We start from the raw sequence: 24,157 nt of genomic DNA on the forward strand, positions 1-24,157 counted from the left end.
TCTTGAGTCAAATGTTACTATACGGGGTCCTCCTTTCACACCTTTCCTTGCTTACCTGACATACCTATCAATTTGGATGATACAGAAATAAATACATTTTCTTACTTGACAGCTAGATGGCAACGTTTTCCTACTTTTAAAGATATGCACACGACATTAAAAATCTAAAAATCTACTGCCTCGCTGCATATCTATAAACAGATAATGAAGCAAAATTAAATCTTCGAGAGATTCCAAATGGTAAGTAATTTACAAGAGAAGCTTGAGTATATCCCTAATAAGTGTTATAATTTCATATATTTAAATTATAAATAGAAGCAGACAGAGTAATTTGAACATTTATTCATTCCATATAGAGCAAAGATAGAAAAACAGATAAGCCAATATTATATTTTAGTCATTTAAAATTTATTTAAGCAACGTGTACACAAATTATAATGCTTAAAAATGCTGTAAAAGAAAACATTAGAACGAATATGCGTGCAAGTTGATGGTATATGATAAATGTTGTAAACATAGTCTATTAAAACAAATGTGCTTTTAAAAATTGAACATCAGAATGAACCAACCTGCATTAAAAGGTGATTTTTGTTTTAATTACTTAAGAAACTATGATTAATCACATTGGCATTGCACCATTTGAATTATCCTGAAAATGTGTAAAAACATTGATAATACTTTCCACTAGCTCACTGTTGTGCTCTTGGGGAAAGAAATTCAGGATATGTAATATGCCAGTGATAACGCCTAAAAATTATTATAAATATTTTACTTTGTCTGAATTGTGTGTGAGGTAAGTAAAATTAAGAGCGAGTTTAACTATTCAGCATTCATAAGCACTATTTCAATAGCAGGTGCACCCAAATTGTACACTTAGGAATTATAAACTTTCAGCAAGATTAAAAACTTTGGATTTGTACACTTGAATAGTGGGTTTTACTGTACATACTGCATGTAGGAAAACAAAACAGTTTGAGAAATCACAGGGAAAATTTATTCTAGCTCTCTTGATCCACTAGAGGGAATACCACCTTTTCCATAGGCAAATCCAGTTGCAAGTTACAATGATGCATTTCTAATATGCCTGTATTAAGACTGTCATCAATATCAGTCTGGAGAATGAACCAGTCAGTTACAGGCAAAAGGCACATGCTTTCTGTAAATACAGTAAACGGCACATCAAGGCTTCACACAGTTAAGAAAACAGTTCACAATCACGAAGCAACTCAATTACTAAATGAACAAGCAGTAGATTCTTAATCATTTATCCACACAAAGGTCAACATATACTGTAATCCACTTCATTTTCCAGTGCTTCATCTTTGTGGTTTTGAATGTTAGATGATGATATTCAAGGTGATGTATAAATACAACAGAAGACAGTTTCAGCCCAACAATTTATGTACATTTAGTACATGTGCACATCAGCTGAAATACTGCAGTAATTATACTATTAAAAAAAAATCACCATCAGTTCACAAAACTAAGCAGTCAGCAACTAAAATTAAGCATTTTACCCATCTTTCATAACTATACTTATATTTGCATTGTTTTTCCCTGCACAGATAAACCATGCCTCACAGCAATTTCATTGGATTGGAACGGTTCTTGAAAATGTGATTTTTAATGATACTACAGAGCTTCGGCAGTACGAAGAACTATGACCCACTGATTTAACTCTTTCAGTATTTGAAAGACCAATGCTATAAGCTCGTTCTAAAAAAAATCCTTAAATCCAAACCGAAATGCAATGATGTCTTCTGAAAACAATTGGAACAATTCAACATACAGCACAAAGTAGCAGACTCTATGTAAATGAGTGTGGTAATAAATCACTTCATGCTCCCCAAAACAGTACAGCCTGCAGCTATACATAGCATCAAATCAAGCACATTTCCCTTCTCAACAAATTTAATCCCACACCATTTGAATTCTTTAAACAGCCTACAATAATTTGTTCTTCAACTGCACAGAAACACATCAGGGCTCTAAAACTACACTTAGCAGGTAAAATATTGCCACTAAATTACAGCCATACTGAACAGATACATTACTGGAATATGTTCATTTCAGTCATTAAGGCAAATGTTTTTCCATTAGAGTATAAAATTTCTTCAACTGCAATTTTGAAATCCCATTTTATAGGCAACTTCCAAAAAATGCTATACAAGCAATTACATTAGGATTATTCCAAATAATTAGAACTTGCATCAAAGGATGGAAGTTTAGGGTCTAATGTTAACCCATAACCAACCCACTAATGTTCCATAAATCCATGTCTTCATATAAATTTTCCTTCCAGATTCTGTCAGCAGCATGGGGACTGTCAGACCACCAAGGAAGAGCAGGGATGGAAGCGTCCTCATAAGGCCCAACTGTGATTTGTGGCCTTCTCCAGGAAATTTATATCGTTTCTGCTCATCTTCTGACTCATAAAATTCTGTTAACAACCTGTCAAGAGGATTGGAAAACAAAGGAACATTCAGGTCACATAATAATGTAAGTGATTAGATATGAGCTTAGAAGCACCAGTAGCCCTTCCTCAATTCTTACAGTGAAACTCCAAGCTACAAGTTAGAAGTTGGAATTCAGAAATACATCCAGTGAAAGGTTTAAACTGGATTCCCACTGTGAATTAAAGTGGATAAGTCCATAACCTAGATTAGTCCTGAGAACAAAATAACTTTTCAGTGAATTAGGATCTAGGCCACTGTTCAGTTGTTAATTTTCTTCATTTTGCTGTAAAGCAAAACTTTAGCAAAACTAATTTCAAGTAGTAATTGATGACAATATTAAAACGTATTGGCTACTTATCTACATTGGTGTAAACTTCATATAATGCTACAAAATTAAGTAATACAGGGGGTCCCCAATTTACAAACATTCTACTTATGAATGTGATCTCTTATAGGTGTGTTATTTTAAAGACCCAACATACAAACATTTCCTTAACGTATGAACTGCTGCTTTATGTTGCCCTGCATGGTGTTCCAACTTGTGTACGAATTAACTTGCGAATGGACTCCAGAATGGAACCCATTTGCAACCCAGGAACTGCCTGTGCATTGCAATTGTAAGGAGGTTTTTGATAGTTCAATACACAGATGATATTGTCTGTTGTAAGGGAAACTAAAGTTCAATGCCTCTTCAGAGTCATATATGTGTGTAAATCTTCTTTCCAGGAGTTGGAACACAATGAAAAAATCCTGAGTTCTGTAAATTGTTAAAGATTGGTAAGGATGAGCAAAATGGTGTAACATTTAAAATGGTGTCCAACAGAGGCACTCAAGTTACTGAGGAACTTAAAACAAAATGATAACATATCTTAAAGCCACATCAATTAAAAAAAGGCAGTGATCGTGGAAATAAGGCCATTAAGGATTTGACAGAAAAGCAGTAGTCAACAATACAGGGGTGTGGAAATGGGAAATAATTATTTTGCTTTGTTATCTATTAGAGAGCTAGCACAGGTAGGGATAATATTGAATGATGAGATGAACAGTGAGATAGGTGAAAACAAATTAGTGGATGCCCTGAATAAACTAAATAAAATGGAAAAGGATAATGCCTGCGGTCCCGGTCGATTACATCCATATATTTGAGTGTAAACTACAGAATAGATAACAGAGGTATTATTACACACATTTAAACAAAATGTATTTGACTAACTTTATTGGATTTCTTGAGATAACAGAGAATAGATAACAGCAATGCAGTAGATATAATTTATTTGAACTATCTTCAAAAGGGGCCTCATAATAGGCTCTGTAAAGTAATTCAACTAATGTGAAGTTACGTGAAAAGTGACAAAATGGACTGGTAGCTGGCTTCAATGCAGAAAGCAGATAGTGGGAATCAAAGTAGTTGTTCAGAATGGCAAAATGTCAAAAAGAGTGTTTCATAAGGATCAGTGCTGGAATCACTTCTGTTCAAAACTTACATTCACGATTTGGAATCAAACACAACGTCAGAATTTGCAGATGACGCATTCGGTCTGGGTGGGCATGGGATGGAATAGTCAATCCCATGGAAGGCTGCAATAAGGACATGATTTAACTTGCAGAATGGGAAAATCACGTTCAATGTAGTGAAAAAGTACACATTGGTGAGAAGAATAGGGAACTCACATTACTTATAAAGTGCAAGTCTAGGTGGGATGAGGAAACAAAAAAATTTCAGAGTATAAGCACAGCAATCTCTAAAGGTTGAGGTTAGGATGACCATAAAAATATCAAACAAGCATGAAGATTCTTTTATGGAGGGACAAAATTAAAAGTATGCAAATTAAGCCAAAACTGCATTAAAACATTCGTTAGAATGCAGAGTTTAGTTCTGGTTACCATATTATGAAAGGATACAGAGACATTAGAAGGCTAATGTGACACAGTAGCTGTATCCCTATCTTTAAGCCAAATGCCTAGGTCCAAGTCCCACCTACTCCAGAGATGTGTCTTACATCTGAACAGGGTGATCAAAAATGCCTAGAATTGCAATTGTTCACCTGTTCTGAAGATGTGTCGTAGCATGTCTGAACAGGTTATTCAAAATAATTTTACTGTATAATTATAGGGACAGGGAAAATTTAGAAGGATAATGATCAGAAAGGTGTGAGTCCTTTTTCTCTTGAGAAAAATGATGGTTGAGAAATGACCTAATAGACGTCTGTCAAAGTATGAAGGTCATGTGGCCTGTGTTAGAACTCAATGCCACTTTTTTAAACATCCTGTACTTCAGTATTTTGTGCTTTTAATTCTGGATTCCATCATTTGCAGTTATTATCATTCAAATGTTTTATTGAAATTTTAATTATATAAAAAAAACTTATTATTGCACACACTCATCATCTAAAACATATTATTCAATTGCAATCTCAGTTTCTAAACACAAAGTGGGTACAGGGGTATTCTACCTCACTCCCCCCAACTTTCGAGCCAGAAGCCTGGGTTCAAGCCTCACCTGCTCCAGATGTGTCGTAACAGGTAATTTAGTCTGCACAAGTAAACTAAAACTATCTAGGATCATACAGCACAGGAGATCACCATTCAATAAGACATGTTATTGCTGGCTTTCTGAGGGGGAGAAATTCAGGTAGTTCCACTCCCCAATCTTTTCTCCATAACCCTGCAGACAAATGACTGATTTATTGTCACATGTACCAAAATACAGTGAACAGCTTTGTTTATGAGTGGTCCAGGCAGATCACAGCAAGCAAAAGATGTACAGATCAAAAAGATTTAGTGGCATATAGGTTTTATTGCACGTTACATTATTTGATTCAACAGTCTGATAACGGCTGGAAAAAAATCATCCAGCTGTCTTTCGCAAGCCATGTTTGACTCTGCTTCCACCTTACTCTCAGGCAGCATGTTTGAAGGTCCTAACCAGTCCTGCACAATTTTTTGTTCCCCTCATGTTGCTTTTAGTCATTCATCTGAAACCTCTATCCTCTGGTTTTTGGTCTTTCTGCCATTGGGAAGGGTTGTTCCCTATTTACTCTGTCCAGAGTCCTCATTATTTTGAGCATCTCTATCAAACCCCCTCTTAACCTTCTCTTTTCTAAAGAGAACTTAGTTTCTCTAATCAATCCATATAATTGAAGTTCCTCATCCTTGGAAGCAATTTTGCAAATTTTTTAGCTGCCACCCTATGCCTTTAAAATCCTTTCTAAAATGTGGTGCCCATAATTTGTCACAATATTCCAAGATACCAAAAAAGTTAATTCAATGCAAAAACATAATCATGGAAAAAAGACAATGTATTTAAACACCCTTATGAACAAAGGAGGATGCAGAAAATTGAATTCATATTTGAGATGTCTACATCTAAGATGATGCCTTCAAAAGAAAAAAGTAGTAAAACATCTTCCACCATGACTGTATTTCATTGTGATATTTAAACAGATCTTCAACACCCTAATCTCAATTCTTTATTGAAAAGTTGTTACATTATCTGGTCTATCCCCTTGCTCAATTTTTTTCTTTCTTTGCTCCCTCTTCACTGTCCTCTGCCCATCTTGGCTGTATTTGGAGAAATTTAAAGTAAGCCCTATTCATTAGCAGCATATAAGTTATTTGTAATCAAAGGATTTTGAGGTCTCATAAAACACTAGGTTGAAGCCAACATAATTTTGGTGGAGAAATAAAGTATCTGGGGATTTGTTAAGTAATAATTAAATGAACCAGAATGATTTTAAAAATGTTGTTACTGACTTGTCCTTGATTTCAAAGCGTTCATGTAACCACCTCTTCAAAAAAATAGCCTCCTCTGGAACTTCTTTCACATCCACACGGTCAAAGAAAATATGTATCCTCGGACACTCTCTGCACAAGAATTCTGTGAATCCAAGAAACAATTAACTGTAAATAGAAAATAACAAAAGCATTAACATAGCTATTTGCGCTAACTGTACAAAAATATAATTTTGGCCAAGATAAGAAGCTCAAATGGTTTAGAAGGTCTGTGAAAGGAATGTTTTTGTTAATTTCTGACTTAGTGTTTTACAGATGCTTTCTTATTGGAGCTCATTCTTCACACATGTTCCAAAGAATAAAACAAAAGGGAATGAAGACAAAGCAATCCTCACTATTTTCATCTGATCAGTTTGAAATATTATGATGGACAGATCAAGAACTTTCAACTTCATGACTCTTCAAATCCAAACTGATTGAAAGAAATAAGAAAAATGTGTGCATCAATTGCATCAGTTACGTATTATTACATGGCATAAGAACCAGGGATGGGTGAGACAGATACCTCTACTCCCAGGATTTATAAATATTTATAATTCAACTCAAATCATCAACACTACTGAACAGAATTGCAACAATATTTCCAGAGGTCTCTGTCAAAGATTTCTAGACCTGAAGCAAGTACATAAGACACAGAAGCAGAAATAGACATTCAGCCAGTGAATCTGCTCCGCCATTCAATGAAATCGTGACTGATAACTCAAAAGTCCACTTTCCTGCCATTTACCCAATACCCTCAAGTCTTCATGATATAAAAACTATACGCAACAATGCAAATCACCTATTCAAAAACTCCACTCATTGCAATGGCATTAAACACTATATCCTTAAAAATACTCTGAATAAAAATACTGCATAAAGTCATTTTCTATCAATTCAATTTAATTCTCTTTTCACAGGTTTATTCCATTTTGAACCAGAAATAGAATCATGGGGTAAAGAAGAGATCCTTTGGCTCATCAAGTCTGTACTGCTAAAGCTATACTAGACCCATAGCCTTGAACAGTATGACATTTCAAGTGCTTATCTAGTACTTTTTAAAAGGTTGTGAGGTTACGCCTCAACTACCCCCCTAGGCAATACATTCCAGACTCCCACCACCCTATAGGCAAAAAGATTTTTCTTCAAATCTCCTCCAATCCTCTTGCCTTTCACCTTAAAATTTTTGACTAAAAGTAGGACTGTGTAAGATCTGACTCAAATAATATATTTTCAGATATATTTGGACAAGTCCGAAAGACACTTCTATGCAAATTTATTCAGTAAATCCTGGATCTCCCTCTGATGGCAATAAGAGTGTACCTACACCAAATGGACTGCATTGATTCAAGGAAGTAGCTCACCACCACTGTCTCAAAGGCAACTTGGGATAGGCAATAAAAGCTGGCACAGCCAGCAATGCCCACACCCCATGAATGAATTTTAAAAAAAAAAAGGGACATGCAGGGAACACATCAAGCTTCAAGGATTCATGAACATCAATTGAACTGACAGACGTGTGCTCTCATGTGACTACAGCTGACAGCACTGGCTACACCTCCTGACCACTTCCTGGCTGTAACAATAAGGACTTGCACACAATATATGAAATATTAGCAACTCTCTGTAATAATTTAAATGAAATGAGCATCCTTTGTGGCTGCAAGAATTCTATAGCGTCAGCGTCACAATTATTTAAATATTAAAATTGGTCTCTCTGAAAGCTATACAGCAGACTCTCCAAACGCCATAATAGTTGATAAAATTGCTAATTTGTGAATTTCACAGAATCTGAGAAATGTTTAATTCAGAAGGCCACTCAATTTTCATGCCTGTGCTGACTCTGTGAAAGAGCAGTGCTGACTAGTGCCACATTCCAGCACTTTATCCTTAACCCTGAAAGTTCCTTACACTTACATACCTGCCCATTTCCTTAAAAAATTATTTGTAGAATTAGCTGTCTCTACCTTTTCATATGCAACATTCCAGGTTCTGATGTTTGAGAGAAAAAAATGGTTTCTCATCTCCCATCCAGATCTTTTGCCAATAATTTTACATCTATGACCCCTGGTTATTGATCCATTTGCCACAGGGTAGTTTATCTCCATCTACTCTATCAAAACCTCAGTCTTCAAAACCTCTAATAAATGCCACCCTATGGTCAGTGTACTTGCCTAAATCAGAACATTGTAGGTTTCCAGTGTCATTCCAGGACTTCAGTACAAAAATCCAGGCTGGAACTTCAGTGCAAGATTTAAGGTGTGCCGCACTGTCAAAGATGTTGTGTTTTGATGAGACATTATATTGAGGTCGCATTTGCTACTCAGTTGTAAAAAAAGGCAATGGAGCTATTTCAAGGAATAGGGAAATTATTGCTAGTGAATTGGCCAAAACTTATTCCTAAATTATCAGAAAAACAAATTCTTTTTCAGCATATTGCTGTTGGTCGATGCAAGCTGGCTGCCTATGTTACGACAGTGACTGAACATCAAAAGTATTCACTGACTGCAAATACTTTTGAGTGGACTGTTTTCAAAGGCATTATATAAATTCAAGGCTTTAACATCTTTAACTCAATTTCCTTTCTTCCAAGGAATAAAATCAAAACTCTTCCAGCCTCGGCTCATTAAGAAACATCTCTTATCCCTGGTTATTTCCTGGGAACATCCTGTGTTCCTTAAGGTGAAGTGTGGCATCTAGGATTGTCCATGACAGTTTAGCTATAGCCAAATTAGTGATTTACACAATTCTAGCATGATTTCCCTGCCTTTATAATCTTTTTCTCTATCATAAAAGTAAGCAATCCACATGCTTTTAAAAACCCTTATTACCTTGCTGTGTCACATTTAAGGATGTGTGTGTTTGGACACCAAGGTCACTCTGCTGATCTACATTTTCCAAAGTCACACTCTACATTACATACTATTTTGATGCTCTATTTAGTGGCTGTTTTTAATTCTTCATTTTGGGGCAAGAGGAAGGTGTTGTTGTTAAGTGTTCTGGAGACAGGAGGATCTGCAGCGCTCAGTTAACATTGACACCATTACAGTGCAAATAGGTCATGAGAAAATTATTCAGATCATGTTTATTGTTTACAGGTAAAGATTTTAGAGGTGATCATTTTCAGCAATTCCTTTTTTAGCTTCATTTTTAAACCGCAATACAACTTTCAGTGAATTATTTCCAAGTTGTTTTGGTGCTGTAGAGTGTAGCATCAAATGATGAGTGCAGCAAAGAGCACTAACAATATATTCCAAAAGAAAGAGTGTAAACAAAACATAATCGTGCAGGAGAGGGTGAAATATTATTTCTGTGAACAGGCTGAACATTAGCTATATTTACTCACCTAGTTGGAAGATTATAATCTGACAAAAATTAATAAAATTACTTATTTAAAAATTGGATTCCTCAAGAATAATACGGTTGTTCCATTTTAAAAAAAATGCATTTAAGGATAATTGCACTCTAGTGGTAGGAATAATCAGGATTGTCTCAAGTCTGATGGCTAGTCTTTTGTTGATTATAGTTAACCAGTGATCAGGATATACAATTTACCTCAGTCCTTGAGCATCATGTTGTCTCCCAAATTTATGCCCATCTTTCCTGTAACTTGAACATCTCTAATGAAGTTCCCATTCCATTCTTGCTATAACACAAAAATGCAACTGTGACCTTGAAACAGTATTCTTTCGAATTATTCTTTATCATTTTCAGACTTCGATGTGGCTTACTGCAATTTCTTCAACATCTCTCATGGTTCAGCCAAGTAGGACTTTCTATTCAGTTGTAGCCAAAGGATCTCCTACCAAAGCTTTCTTGCTCTTGCACCATTACTCCTTTGCCTCCCTTTTACATCTCATTTACATGATGTCCTAAAGTAACATGATTCAGTACACACACTCCATTTTTATGCTCATGACACTTTGTTTTAACCATCACTATTGCCCTTTCATTACCATAGTTTCAGCTTGAACCCGATTGTTCACAACCTTGGCATCTTATTTGATCCTGAGCTCAGATTTAGAGCTCGTAACCTCCTTAGAAAAACTGTACACTTGTTTCTCTGTAATATTTTTCATCTTGATCGCTGCCTCAGTGATCCACTGAGATCCTTATCCATACATGTTATCTGCGTATCAACGATTAGAATACTTGCCTAGCCTGCCTCCCATCTTCCAGTCTCCATAACCAAAAATCATGCAAAACCCTGCTGCCCGCATTCTAACTTACATCTACTCGCTTCCACACTCTCTCTGGCTTGTGGCTCAAAAATGACCCAGTTTAAAAAATTCTCATGTTTAATTTGCTTTGAGACTAACTCAGACTCAACTGTGTAACTCTAACAGCCTTACAATCCTTTGAGAACTCTGCGTTCCTCCAATACTGGCCACTGTTGCTTCCCTGACTTCCTTTGCTGCACCATGAGCAGCTGTGTCTTCAGTCATTTAGGTTCTAAGCACCTGAATTCACTCTCTAAATCTCTTCACTGCTCTTTTCGCCATTAAGACATTCTTTAAAACATGATTCAATAACCTGTCCCAACGCTATCATCTTTCAATTCATTAGTTTTTGTCCTATTATACTTCTCTAAACCTGCAGAATATGTTAATGCTATGCTGCAATTTGTTATTCAATATCTCCCCGAAGGTGACAGGAAGGGAGGTGGTGATTTGTAGCAGAATAAACAGTATGACCTTCCAACATTTGCTGGTTATCTCTGCCACAAAGTCAACAAGTCATCTGCTAAAAATAAAACTAGACTCAGTTATAGTGGCGATGATGAAATAGTATGCTCATGACCACTGCTCAGGCAATCCATTACAGACTGCCACTGGACCAATAACATGCAGGAAAAATCACTCAAGTGTCACGCATAACTGAGGCAATAGTGAGGATGGGAGAAGTGAGGGAGCTGAGAATAGACAAACTGTAACCTCAGCATTTATTCTAAACTGAGAGTGGATCAGAAATCTAATACAGCTGAAACTCCATATTGTAAGTCATATAATGGAATTACATTAGCTGGTAATATTTACTGCTTTCTAGTGCGCTCTGTCCTATGTATTTTGCTCATTTCTAAATAACATGCCACAATATACTGCACTGTGATTGCAGCAAATATTTTTCGAAATAATCATGAGGATTATTCATACTGCTGTTGGTAGACTGGACAAAATCTGAAATGTAAAGTCAAACAACATTAGCAAATGAATGACCATGATCTTGAAAGGACAGTACAAATTGGAGCCAATTTTTTTTCTGCCCTATGTGAGTTGAAACAGCTGGGTTTTATCAGAGATATCACAAGGGAACACTGGCAATCCCAAGAACATTTAATATCACATCAGTTGAACTTCCCCATTAGTTTTCCAAAACTAACTTCGCTGCAAAATCACATATCCCTCAGCACTTGAGAGGGGTTGCAGTTAAGCAGCAGATACATTTCATCATTTGAATTAAGTAATCCCAGTTCTTACATTCTTGTAGCTTTAAAAGTTAATATACAAAATTGAAAAGATAATAAAAGAAATACACATCCAAGGGTCTACTTTTCAAATGCTACCAAACATTATTGTTAGAATAATAGTTAAGGTGATCAGCAAAAGGACATTAGCTATCAAAAGAACTTAAAAAAAAAATTATTTCATGGACTAGAAAAGGTTTGGGATTGTCCAGATTAAGATTACTCGGGAATAAGGTTAAATAGCAGTTGACTACTTCCACTGCTCAAAAAGTAAACACAGGAGGCCTGCAAAGATAATGACTAAAATAAAAGGGAAAATTTGAAAATAAACTTCATGTAAAAAATGTGCAACTCTCTGCAAGAAATCAGTATTGAAGCATGCTGCAAATTTATTAGATTAATTAAATGGTTGTTTGAAAAGGCAATTATTTGGAGCTCCTAAAAGGGGAGAGTGGATCAAGATCAGAAAAGTGGTGCAGACTCAAAATGTCCTTTTTCTAAATTGCAACATTATAGAATTTTACAGCTCAAGTTTAAGTAATAAAGATCTCATTACTAAAGGCTTTTTATATTTCACAATTAGACTTTACAGCCGTGACACCTGGTGTGTCCTAGTCTAGGGAAGCTATAATCAACTTGATTATTAATTCATGGGATGCTGGCACCTCCAACAATGCCCATACTTATTGTCTGTCCAAGTTGCCCTTCAAGAGGTGGTGGTGAGCCGTCTTCTTGTACCACTGCAGTCATTTGGTGTCTTATAGACACACAATACCATTTGGGAAGGCGTTTCAAAATATTGACCGAGTGACACTGAAGGAACAGTTATCTAGTTCCAAGTCAGGATGGCGAGTAGCTTGGAAGGAAACTTGCATATGGTGGTGTTCCCATATATCCGTTGCCCTCGTCCTTCTAGAGGGTAGTGGTCGTAGATTTGGAAGGAGCCTTGGTAAATTTTACAGATAAGCGCCAAGGTCCTCAATACTTTTTTTTTTGAGTAGATGAACTGAAGGAAATTACATTAATTCTCAATTTCTATTTTCCATAGGTTACTCTTTTTCCAAGCTCTATTCAAATCCAAGAAAAAAATGTTGCCAAATAGTTTGGTAGTGCAATGAGACATCCGACAGGCACTTCTAGACCTCTATGTAGTAAAGCTGATTTAATTATGACATAAACTGATTATAGCTACTATTCATAAGCGGAATGACATTGTTTCATTATAGAACGCCACTATTTCAGAGCCTAACCATAATAGAATTCTCAGACATTTTCATTTCACATTTCTGTATTTTGCTTTCTGGGATGATATCGCTTTCCGTTTTTTGTAACTTTTTTTTGATCAGTCTGGTTCAACACTTCTACAACTAAGATAGGTGTCTGCTCACAATACCTCCTCCAGTCAGTTAACTAGAAGTGCAGTGTATACATCCACTTGAATGGAATCACTGTTGCACTTTGAAAATAGTTCTTAATATTCACGCTTGACAATATTTTCTGGTTCTCTTTTCTTCTCTTCCCTTTGGCAGAGCAAATGCATCTTACCCAAATCACTGTCTTGTGTGTATGAATCTGGATACTGACCATTAATAATCTTTGTGAATATGAAAGTTAATACAGCCAAACTGTATAAAATCCCTAACCATATATTATCCCAACTCAATTGGTATATTTGCCTGTTGAAGAAAATGCCAGAGTGCGAACCAAACCCAACTATCACTTTCCAAGTTCTGAAACTGAGAGGGGAAGTGCAGCTTTCCAACCATGGCACTGTTTTAAGATCAGCTCACATTACAGAATGGCTGATGGAGTCATACAGCATAGAAATAGACCCTTCAGTCCAAGCGGTCCATGTTCACAAACTAAACCAGTCAAACCTGCCTGCGTTTGGCCTATATCCCTCCAAACTTTCCCTGTTCACGAATGTATCCAAAATGTACCTGCATCCACCACTTTCTCTGGCAGTTCATTCCACACAAAAACCACTGTGTAAAAGTTGCTCCTCGTGTCCTTTTCAAATCTTTCTTGTCTCACCTTAAAAATATGTCCCCTAGTTTTGAACTCCTGCACCCTAGGGAAAAGACCCTTTCTATTCACCTTATCGATGTCCCTCAACTTTATAAACCTCATTAAAGGTCACCCCTTAACCTCCTACAATCTAGTGAAAAATGTGCCAGTCTTTCCAGTCTGTTTTTATATCTCCAACCCTCCATTCCCAGCAACATCTTTGTAAATCTTTTCTGAACCCTTTTCAGCTTAATAATATCCTTCCTATAACAGGGCAACCAGAGTTTATAAAGTTCTGTCCTTGTTCGGATTGCTAAAATCCAATACTTCACATTTATCCAAATTAAACTCAATCTGCCGCTCCTCAGCCCATTGACCCAACTGATCAAGATCTCTAATAATCCCAGATAATCATCTTCACTGTCCATAATTCCACCAATTTTGGTGTCATTGGCAAACTTACTAACCGTGCCTCCTATATTATCCATCGTTTATATAAATGACAAACAAAAGTTGACCTAGTACTGATCCCTGTGGAACACCACTGGTCACAGGCCTCCAGTCTGAAAAATAAACCTCGTCACCAATCCTGGTTTCCCACCATAAAGCCAATTTTATATTCATTTGGCAAGCTCACCCTGAATGCCATATAATCTAACTTTACTAATTAGTCTACCATGCGGAACCTTGTCAAAGACTTGACTAAAGTCCATGTAAACAATGCCTACTGCTCTACACTCAATCATTTTGGTTACTTCATTAAAAAACTCAACCAAGTTTGTGACACATGATTTTCCTATCACAAAAACATGTTGATTATCCCTAATCAATCCTTGCCTCTCCAAATGCATGTAAATACTATCTTTCAGAATCACCAACAACTTAACCGCCACTGATGTCAGACTCTCAAGTCTATAGTTTCTTGGCTTCTCCTTGCAGCCTTTCTTAAATAATGGCACAACATTAGCCACCCTCCAGTCCTCTGGTAGTTCACCAGTTTATAGATGGTACAAATATTTTTACCAGGGGCCTCGCAATTTTCTCCCTAACTTCTCACAACATCCACGGACACACATGATCAGATCCTGGAAATTTATCTACCTTTATGCTTTCTAAGACCTCCAGCACTTCCTCTTCTGTAATGTGAACTGTTTTCAAAACATCAATATTTATTTCCATTCTCTAGCCTCCATTTTTTCAACAGTAAAAACTGACGCAAAATATTCATTTAATATCTCTCTCATCCCGAGGTTCAAAACAAAGACAAGCTTGGTGGTCTTCAAAGATTCCTACTCTCTCTCAAGTTGCTCCCTTGCTATTAATGTATTTGTGGAATCTGTTTGGAGTACCTTTAACCTTATCTGCCAGGGCTATCTTGTATTCCTTTTTTGCCTTCCTGATTTCCTTCTTAAGAATGCCCTACACTCTTTACACTCAAGAGATTCAGTTGATCCCAGTTGTCTATATTTATATAGGACTTTTTTTTATTCTTCACTAGAATTTCAATTTCTTTATTCATCCGTTGTTCCTTAATCTTTCTAGCCTTGCCTTTCACTCTAACAGGAACAAAATGCTCTTGAACTCTCATTATCACACTTTTGAAGGCCTCCCACTTGTAAGTCGTCCCTCTACCCTCTTCCAATCAACTTTGGAAGTTCTTGTTTCATACCCTTGAAATTTGCCTTACTCTAATTAAGAGCTTTAAATTTGATGGAAGACTTATCCTTTTCCATAACTATTTTAAAAGTGTTGGAATTATGATGATCACCAATCCCAAAGTAAAATGTGAAAGAATTGCAGAAGCTGTACATTGGAAACAAAGACAGAAATTGCTGAAAAAGCTCAGCAGTGCAGTAGCATCTGTGGAGAGAAATCAAAACATTTCCGATTTCTCTCCACTAATCCCAAAGTGTTCCCCTACTAACACTTCAGTAATTTGCGCTGCCTTATTTTCCAAAAGAATCAAATCTGGTGGCTGTGGGTTTTGTATGGTATAGCACTTCTTACACCTGGCAATGCTTTGACAAAGCAGCCATTAGGGACCACTATGGAGCAATTCATTTAATACCATAGCTATTTAAACAGATGTATTATCTCCCTACAATAAAATTGTGTGTCATTAATTCTGTAGTTTAGGATCTATAACAAACTACTGTGCTAAAACAGCACTGGGAAAAAGCTGCCACTTACTAATGAAATATGTCCATTTTGCGTATCTATTCTAAAAACATACTGGTAACTGCTCCAGCTCTTGTTAAGTTGAAACTTAAGGAATGGTCTGAAAGCTATTGGATTAAGACAGAAACAAAAAACATTGAAAATATCATTATCCAGATGTTCTCAGGACAAAGTTGGCAAAGCCAGGACATTATTCAGTTGTTCAGTATTTGGTTTCTTTATATTGGAAGAAAATGAGTTCCCCCTACATGCCACTTCAACTTACTTTTCCCAGGCTTTAAAAATTAGAGAAATAAAACTGGCAACATTCAAAATGATCAGTTGTTGGACTAAGGCCAGCATTAAACTAAATAACAGTGAATAATATTTGCCAAGGAATACTTAGCTGGGTTAGCACAGGATTTTGCATCCATCAGGCGCACCCAAAGTCTCTCACTGAATTCATGTCATCTTGTTCAATGCATTTATGGCATGTGGCTGATGAGTTCACATTCAAAGAGAACAAAGAGCACAGAAATGAAGTACAAATTGCAGAGGCTGTTCAATCCAATAAGCTCCCCTTTCCAGAGAATCCATTTTGCCTCTCAAACAAGTAACAGGCCCTTAAATAAATCCAGACTTTTGTCTGAATTACCATACCTAAGAACAGTTCCAGGTTTTAATCATGCGGAGGAAAATTTCAAGATATTTTCACAACTCAGACCTTTTGTCCCTCATGCTGCAGCCTGTCTTTGAAATGGTCATAAAACAACATTTATATACTGCTTTCAATATTGTAAAGCATTTCAAACAAGAACAGTCAAGAGCTCACAAAAGCAACAGATGAGAGTTTCAGCATCAGGTAAGTTCAACCAAGGTGGAAGCAATATTAATGTTACAAAGAGGTGGAAGTAGACTTTCTAGCAATACTGTGGCTATATGGTCAGAAACGCATTTTAGGGTCAAGTACAACAGCAAGGTTGTAAATATCTTACACACCTTAACGCATTTGCTCAAAATGGACATGTTGTTCAGGGAACCAAGTCTGTGGCAGAACCTGAGACAATGATTCTGAGGAAGGGTCACCGGACCCGAAACGTTAACTCTGTTTTCTCCTCCACAGATGCTGCTAGACCTGCTGAGCTTTTCCAGCAACTTTGTTTTTGTTTCAGACTTCCCAAAGTTTAGTTGCAAGAAATTTCTGTTCAGTGTGACGATGGTCAAACTGTATGAGAAATCAGAGACAGTGGAGGGATCCAATGAAATGGTGGTGAGATGGAGTAAAGTATAATCAAAATAAATAGATAACCTGTTGTACTTTTGGATGATATTGTTGAGGGTAGCATGTAGATCAGAAACATAAGTGGGCTAAGGGAACCTTCAGAGCTAAAAATACAAGGATGGGAAGATGATTCTCTGACCATGAACATAAAGAATGAAAGCATGCTGCAACAGTTCAACCCAGTTCACTCACAAAGGAGAGCCACCAAACAAGAATGGTCTGGCCAGCTGTGTGGGCATTTACAGATAGGTTAAGAAGGGGGTGTAGCAATATTTTGTTGCAGCCATGACAACCACAAAACCACAATGACAATTGTCATTCTTCTCAACCAATTGGCACTAATTGTTATTTCTGTACTCTGGCCAAACTTGACATTCAATTATAGGGATTCAAGTGCGGAATTGGGGCATAAAGATTGACATGGATTTGGGAAGCGACAACACATTTAAGTACTTGGTAGTCTGCAGGTAGAGATTTCATGACAAATTCTGGAAGAGTAGAGTGCTGCTGGTTTAATTCAAAATGCTTCTCACATTAGCAGTCTCCTTGGTATTGTATACTTTCATGAAGTCTCCGTTCATTAAACTCCTTTCAAGAGTAAGTTTGTTTCTTCTCCCTAATAAGGCCATAAGAATTAGGAACAGGAGTAGGCTGTTCGGTCCCTTGAGCCTGCTCCACCACTCAGTGGAGTCATGGCTGATCCAACATTCTCACGTACACTTTCCTGATCTTTCCACATAACCCTGCATTCGCCTACTGATTAAGAAACTGTCTCAGCCTTAAACATACACAAGGACTCTGTCCCCACTGCTCTCTGTGGCAAAGATTCGCAACCTTCTGAGAGAAGAACACCTGAGTCTTAAATTGGAGCCCCTTTCTTCTGAGACTATACACGCTGGGTCTAGACTCTCCTATGAGGAGAAACATCCTCTCAGCTTTAAGAATCCTATGTTTCAATGAGATCACCTTTAAGCTAAATTTTCTGTTGTTTAGATCAGCCTTTAGAGTTCTCTCTGCACTGCTTGAAGGGTGAACGCTTCCTCATGTCTCCACAATTAGAACTGATTGCTGGTTTAAACTGCACCTGAATCAGAGATTTACATGCTTCCAGCAAAATGGCATCAGACTGAAAAACAATGCTTCAACTCAGAATTTTGCTTGCTTCTTTAGGTGTGGCAAGTACTGAGTTCACTACACATCTAGATCTTGTGCTTAGAGATAGTAGGAACTACCGATGTTGGAGAATCTGAGATAACAAGGTGTAGAGCTGGATGAACACAGCAGGCCAGGGATCATCAGAGGAGCAGGAAAGCTGACGTTTCGGGTCTGGACCCTCTTCACAAGATCTTGTGCTTGTTTCCTTACTGCTTTGAAATTATTTATAGAATTAAAAAAAATTGTGGCACAAAGCAGCAACAGCTCATCTCAGTTCGACGTTATAGGCTCAAGCCTCACTTCAAAAGTCAAGGTCGTGCTGTAGTTTGACACTTTAGTGCAGCACAGAAGTAGTTCTGCTCTACTTTCAATGAGGCATTAAACAGACTCATTTTGCTTCTCAGATTTATTTAAAAGATCGCATAGAATTCTTTCCAAAAAGAAGCAGGAAGTTCTCCTGACATGGAACCAAACTTCAATAGCACAGAAACACACTGCTTTAGGTTACTTGTTGTCTAGGGTATCTTGTTTGTCTACAAAGTGACAGCAATTAACTGACTGTGAAAGGCTTTAGAGGTGCCCTGAGGAGCATAAAGGACTTTAAACATAAAACTTTGCTTGCTCAATCTTGCAACATACAACATTGTACTTTACAGGGTTGAATTTTATTTGCTATAATCTTCATCACTTATAAATTTTGGCTACATCCTTGTGCTGTCCTTTGTCTGCTTTAGAAGGTTCAATTAGCCCAACAAACCATTAACTCCAGTCTACTTCCAAACTCCAGAACCCCATTCAACAACTATCACTGAACAACCTCCTCAGGCTTTCAACATCCCTTCCTCTCCCTCAGCAAGGCCATCTCCATAAAACCCCTCAACCATGCCTTTGTCATCTCCAAATTTGATCATTCCAACAGTGTTCTAACTGGCATCACATTCCAAATATTCCATAAACAGTAGCTCAACTGAAACTCTTACTTGTATCTTACATTGCTTGAATTCCAGCTTGCACTTCATGATTTAGTTGGGCCATCAGTTTTCCAGCAGCTCAGTTTAAAAGTGCGACCTTGGTGCTTAAGAACTTCCATGATTTCACCATTTCTTGTGTCTCAAGTTCATCCAGTGCTACGATGGTACAAATTTGTGATTGTTGCTAAAACACAGTTTAATGAGTTTTGTTTCATTTATGTGTTGGTCTGTGCTTGAGCAGTTGACATGTGATTCTTGTGAAACACCTTTCCCTTAGAAAGAAATGCTGAAGTTAAAAGAATGAAAAATAAATATTCCAAGGAATGTAAAGTGAGGAACATTTTGTGGGTCATGAAACCATTTCTTGATAGAGAACAACCTACTTGCTCAAGGCAAAAATCTGGATCAATTTTCAAAATACTATCATTTTCCAGACATGGCAGGTTGTGCAAATATATAAAGGAAGAATATCCAAGAGGAAATAAATAAATGTTATCATATCTTACAAAAATTATGAACTGTCACTACAGAGTCCAGGTGAATGGTGATACAAGACGACTATCTTGGAGGCACATTCTCCTTTTCTGCTCCATGTTATTTGTAAAATAAAACCATATATTTACCTTGATCAAACTAATGAACATTGTGATGATTAGTCAGAGCTATTTAATTAGAACGTTGATGGTAGCTAACTAACCTCTGCATCCTGTTTGTGAATGATTTATCCAGTTTAGTACTCAACTGAAGCAAATTACTGCAAATGCTGCAAACCTGAAAGAAGAATTGAAGGTTCTTCTGGAAAAACTCAGTAGGTCTGGCAGCATCTGTGGAGACAGAAACAGAGCCAATGTTTCAGATCCAGTATAACTCATCTTTGGAACTGAATGGAGTTGGAATTTTGTTTCATATTTGCTCCTTAAAAAGGGGGATGAGAAGCAAGTGGAACAGATGGTGAGTATGCAGGTTTTTGATTGAGGGAGCAGAGAAATTAAAACTATTGATGCCATGTTGGTCATTCTTGAAGAAGTGATCAAATGTAGGTAAAAGGCCAGAAGGGTCCAGGTGAAGGGGAAACATTGGAGACAGGTGAAATGGTCCATGGAGTCGGGAAAGGATTCCTGTCCAAGGAAATGGGCACAGCGGCGAAGGTGATGAAAGAAGAGTTAAAGTCTAGTGATGCCCGAAATTCATTAAATTGGGGGCATAAAGGGATCAAACTAAGTCTGGATATGATTTGACAAATAACTGCCAACTACCTACCTTCGGACAGAAAACTCAAGAATGGAGATTGTTTGTATGGGTATGTACACAATGGCACATGCAGGCAGGGAGCTCTTCACCCTGTAGTCTAGACCCCAAGAATTAGTGCAGTTTACAGAGCTAAACTTCCTAGAAATGATCATTGGCAAGGCTGAAGTCACCCAGCATCATTAACATCACCAGAAGTCATAGATTTTGATTTCATATAGTTTCCTGGCTATGCCCTTGTGTTAATCGTGATAAGAAGTAAATTTAACATGCTGATTATCTTACAGTCTATCTACAAAGTTTTAGATTTTTCACTGCTATAACGTCACCTACTTCTGTCACAGAACACATTTATCACTGATTACTAAAAACATTATACATATCTTCACCATACTTCACCAGTTCTCCAAATTCTCTGTACTATTTAACAGAGCTCAAGGTCAAACACGTGTATCTGGCTGCTTGTTATGATCCCAGATGATGGCACTTTTGGACAAGTCATGTCCAAGAATGAAACCTGGTTTGATAGATCATAAGGTTAAATTCTGCAGTTGGTTACCAAATTGGTTAGTCACTGAAATATATTCATTCAAGGCTGCGCAAATCCATTTTGCAAAATAAGTTAAACAAATAAAGCTCTGTCATTTATAAACAAATCAGTTAAGACCTTAACAATAAACAGCAAACAAAGTTTCAAACAGTTTCCCAATGCTGTCCTTTTAGAGATGTTCAATCCCACTTCTGAATTCCTAGATTCCAACTCTTGAATTTCTCACCTAACTGATTCTTCTCAATTCTCTCCTTGAATGGGTGAGTTTTAAGACTTCTTTCTGAGTCTGCTTGCAAGAACTTTTTTCAATTTTGATGGTCTAAATTTCTTTTCAGTTCTGACAGCTTGTCCACTTTTCTATACTCTCACAACCTAGAAATTCCACAAAGTTAAACCCTTCTGCCACAAGGAAACTGTTCTCCTGAACCTCTCATTTGATTCTCTGCTGGAAGGAAGCTGTTCTCCCTTCTTAACTGAACTTCTGATTTTTCTAAAATGAAGTCAAAAGCTAAGCAAATAACTTCTGACCTGCTGTGAACTTAGCAGTATAATTATTCTTTTCATTAACATGTGTCCCACTAAATACTTGTCTGGATCATATGCCCTCTTGGGAATTTTCTTTTTAGGTCACTGTTCCATGTGACTTTCTGGCTTAATTAAAACAAAAATACCTTCAAAATAACTAAAATTACACCATCTTCTCTTCTAAAAGTTTAAATTCCAAAAATTATAACATATTATAAAAGTTTATCACAGTCTGCATTCTATCCTTAAGTTGCATTAGAGAAACTGAAACAAATCTGGGTAACATCTTGGCAAAGGATAGAGGGAGGTCATTGTATTGCCACAGATGTCAACTTTTCAGATGATGCATTAAAGTGAAACTCCATCTGCTGGCTCAGATAAATGCAAAAGATCCAACTGCATTATTCAAGACCTAAGGTGGTCGCTTATTGTCCACTCAGTTTTCCTTAATCAACCATCACTATCAAAAATAGATCATCCTATTTTCATTAATTTTATCAAAAAAAGAAGCAGGTCAGATAGCATCTGCAGAAAGAAATAATTACTGTTTAAAGCTGATGACCTGACATCAGAACACACTGTTCTGATAAAAGGTTATCCCCCTATGATGTTCATTGATTAGTTGGTTTTGGATTCTTCCTATTTAAGAATTGGTTGTACCACCTTGACTTGCAGAACAGCGTTAACACTACCAAAAAAGAATAATTAATTGTAAGGTGTTTTTCCAATGTTCTAAGGACACAAGAAATACAAAGAAGTGTGTTTCTGGTCCAGCCATTTATGCAACACCTTACTGCAAAGTGTAAATTTAACTGAGTATCAACTATCGTGCTCAGCAGTTAAACTCCACTCGGGAAACATTGCACTCTGATCAATGAATGAATGAATGAAGTTTCTTTCTTCACACAAATGGGACTTCTCCCTCAAGCAATGGCCAACTGATTTGGTATTTGTTACTTTATGTATTGCAAAACATTCGATCACAACCAAGTTTATGTTGTAGCCGAGATGTCTGGGATAGTCATTTCTGTGGAATAAGTTATTCACAGATTTTCCTCTTGTGAAGGATAGGTAAAGACCAGTTTCATTCCACAGACTAGAAAGAAACTGCTAGACCAGTGGCCCAGATAACTCAAGGCACAGTTGTTCTGACTATGTTATCTGCTCAATGACGGCTCCTCTGCCTTAAATCCTAGGCATGTAATTGAAACTCTAAATGAAATTTTTAATCAACTTGCTTTTATTGTTACAAACATAATGGCACCAGTAAGAAATACATTTTGAAAATGTGTGCTGGAATGCATAGAAAATCAGCTTCCAAAATAAACATTAGTTTACGAGCATGTTATTATATTCACATATGTAATAAATAAAAATAAACTAACCTGACAAGCAAAAAATTATAAATGATAATTAATCCAAAGGTCAGGTCATCTTTCAAAAAGGGAGAGCAATAAATACAATAATCAGTTTAAAAAACATAATTTGGGGGTGTGAAAACATCCACGTTGTCCACCAGACAAGTCCTAAAACGCTGTCTTTTATTTTGCTTTAAATTGTAGTCTGCAGCTATCTGATTTAGTGTTCTATATTTCACACTTTTGAACCTGGGTATTGCTCATGCAGCTTATGGCTTCACCATCCCATAATGTAGTGTGGGCCATTATCATCATATTGGTTCATTTTTCTTCTCAGTTAAGAATCTTCAGAAGATGACAGCAGTTTGGAAAGACAGCAAGTCTTTCTAGTTGAGATAACATAACACAAAAGATATGCCCAACTACACAAGATTCTTTCAAACCAAGTAATTTTGTTGCCAAATCAAAGCTTCTTGTACATTAGAGGGCATTATAAAATACCAACATTACTGAATGCTAAGTCTCAACATGTTTCAATGCACTATTGAAAGGTTTTCCTATGAACAAGAACGAACTCATTAAATAAAACATTAGGTTTTAATTAAATCAGATCAAGTCTAAACTAGCTCTCATACAACTTGTGTTGATTAAAATCTGTTCACCCAAGAGAAAGGGTTTCTATGGAGATTAGTAAAAGTAACCACAGTATATTCTATTTTCACAAACCCTTTGGCGCTTCGACTACGTATCATGTTTGAAACTTCTAACTTAAGATCTTGATTGGCAATGAAACAGATTAATGAGCTGCGGAATTTAAAATCTGCTGCTACATATCTGGTACTCAATACTCTGCCCCCTCATTAAAAGTATTTAAAGCTATCTGTAAAACTTGTTGATTTGATCAACCTAGCATCATCAAAACTAATGACTACATTTTTCTTTTCAAGAACAATATCAGCATCTTGTGTTGCAATCAATGTAGACAGATTGGCACAGACTTGATGGGCCTCTTCTGTGCTGTACGACTCTGGTGGATACACTGGACAGCAAACTAAATATGTTGGTGGATGAGGAAACTTCACATTGTGCACATTTGCTGATGACTGAAGGAATCAACCAATAAGAAGCGGAGTCTGGCGCAAGCGCCACATGTGATTCGTGACAAGTTCACAGCTTTTGATGTTGGCTCGTGTTGCAAAGCTGCTGTAAAGAC

At 36.9% G+C, this 24,157-nt stretch overlaps 1 protein-coding gene across 1 annotated transcript in view; it reads right to left on the reverse strand.

The window, feature by feature from the left end:
- Positions 1-391: 391 nt before the first annotated feature.
- The window catches only part of agpat5 (1-acylglycerol-3-phosphate O-acyltransferase 5 (lysophosphatidic acid acyltransferase, epsilon)), a 96,476-nt gene continuing 72,710 nt past the window's right edge, over positions 392-24,157 (reverse strand). The window contains exons 7-8 of the mRNA XM_048596759.1: positions 6,210-6,333; positions 392-2,451 (exon numbers count right to left, since the gene is read on the reverse strand). Coding sequence (XP_048452716.1) covers positions 2,226-2,451; positions 6,210-6,333 — 350 coding nt within the window. The 3' untranslated portion in view covers positions 392-2,225. The remainder of the gene's footprint in view (positions 2,452-6,209; positions 6,334-24,157) is intronic.

Source organism: Rhincodon typus, chromosome 5 (assembly GCF_021869965.1).
Source record: "Rhincodon typus isolate 14 chromosome 5, sRhiTyp1.1, whole genome shotgun sequence".
Taxonomy (NCBI): Eukaryota; Metazoa; Chordata; class Chondrichthyes; order Orectolobiformes; family Rhincodontidae; genus Rhincodon; species Rhincodon typus.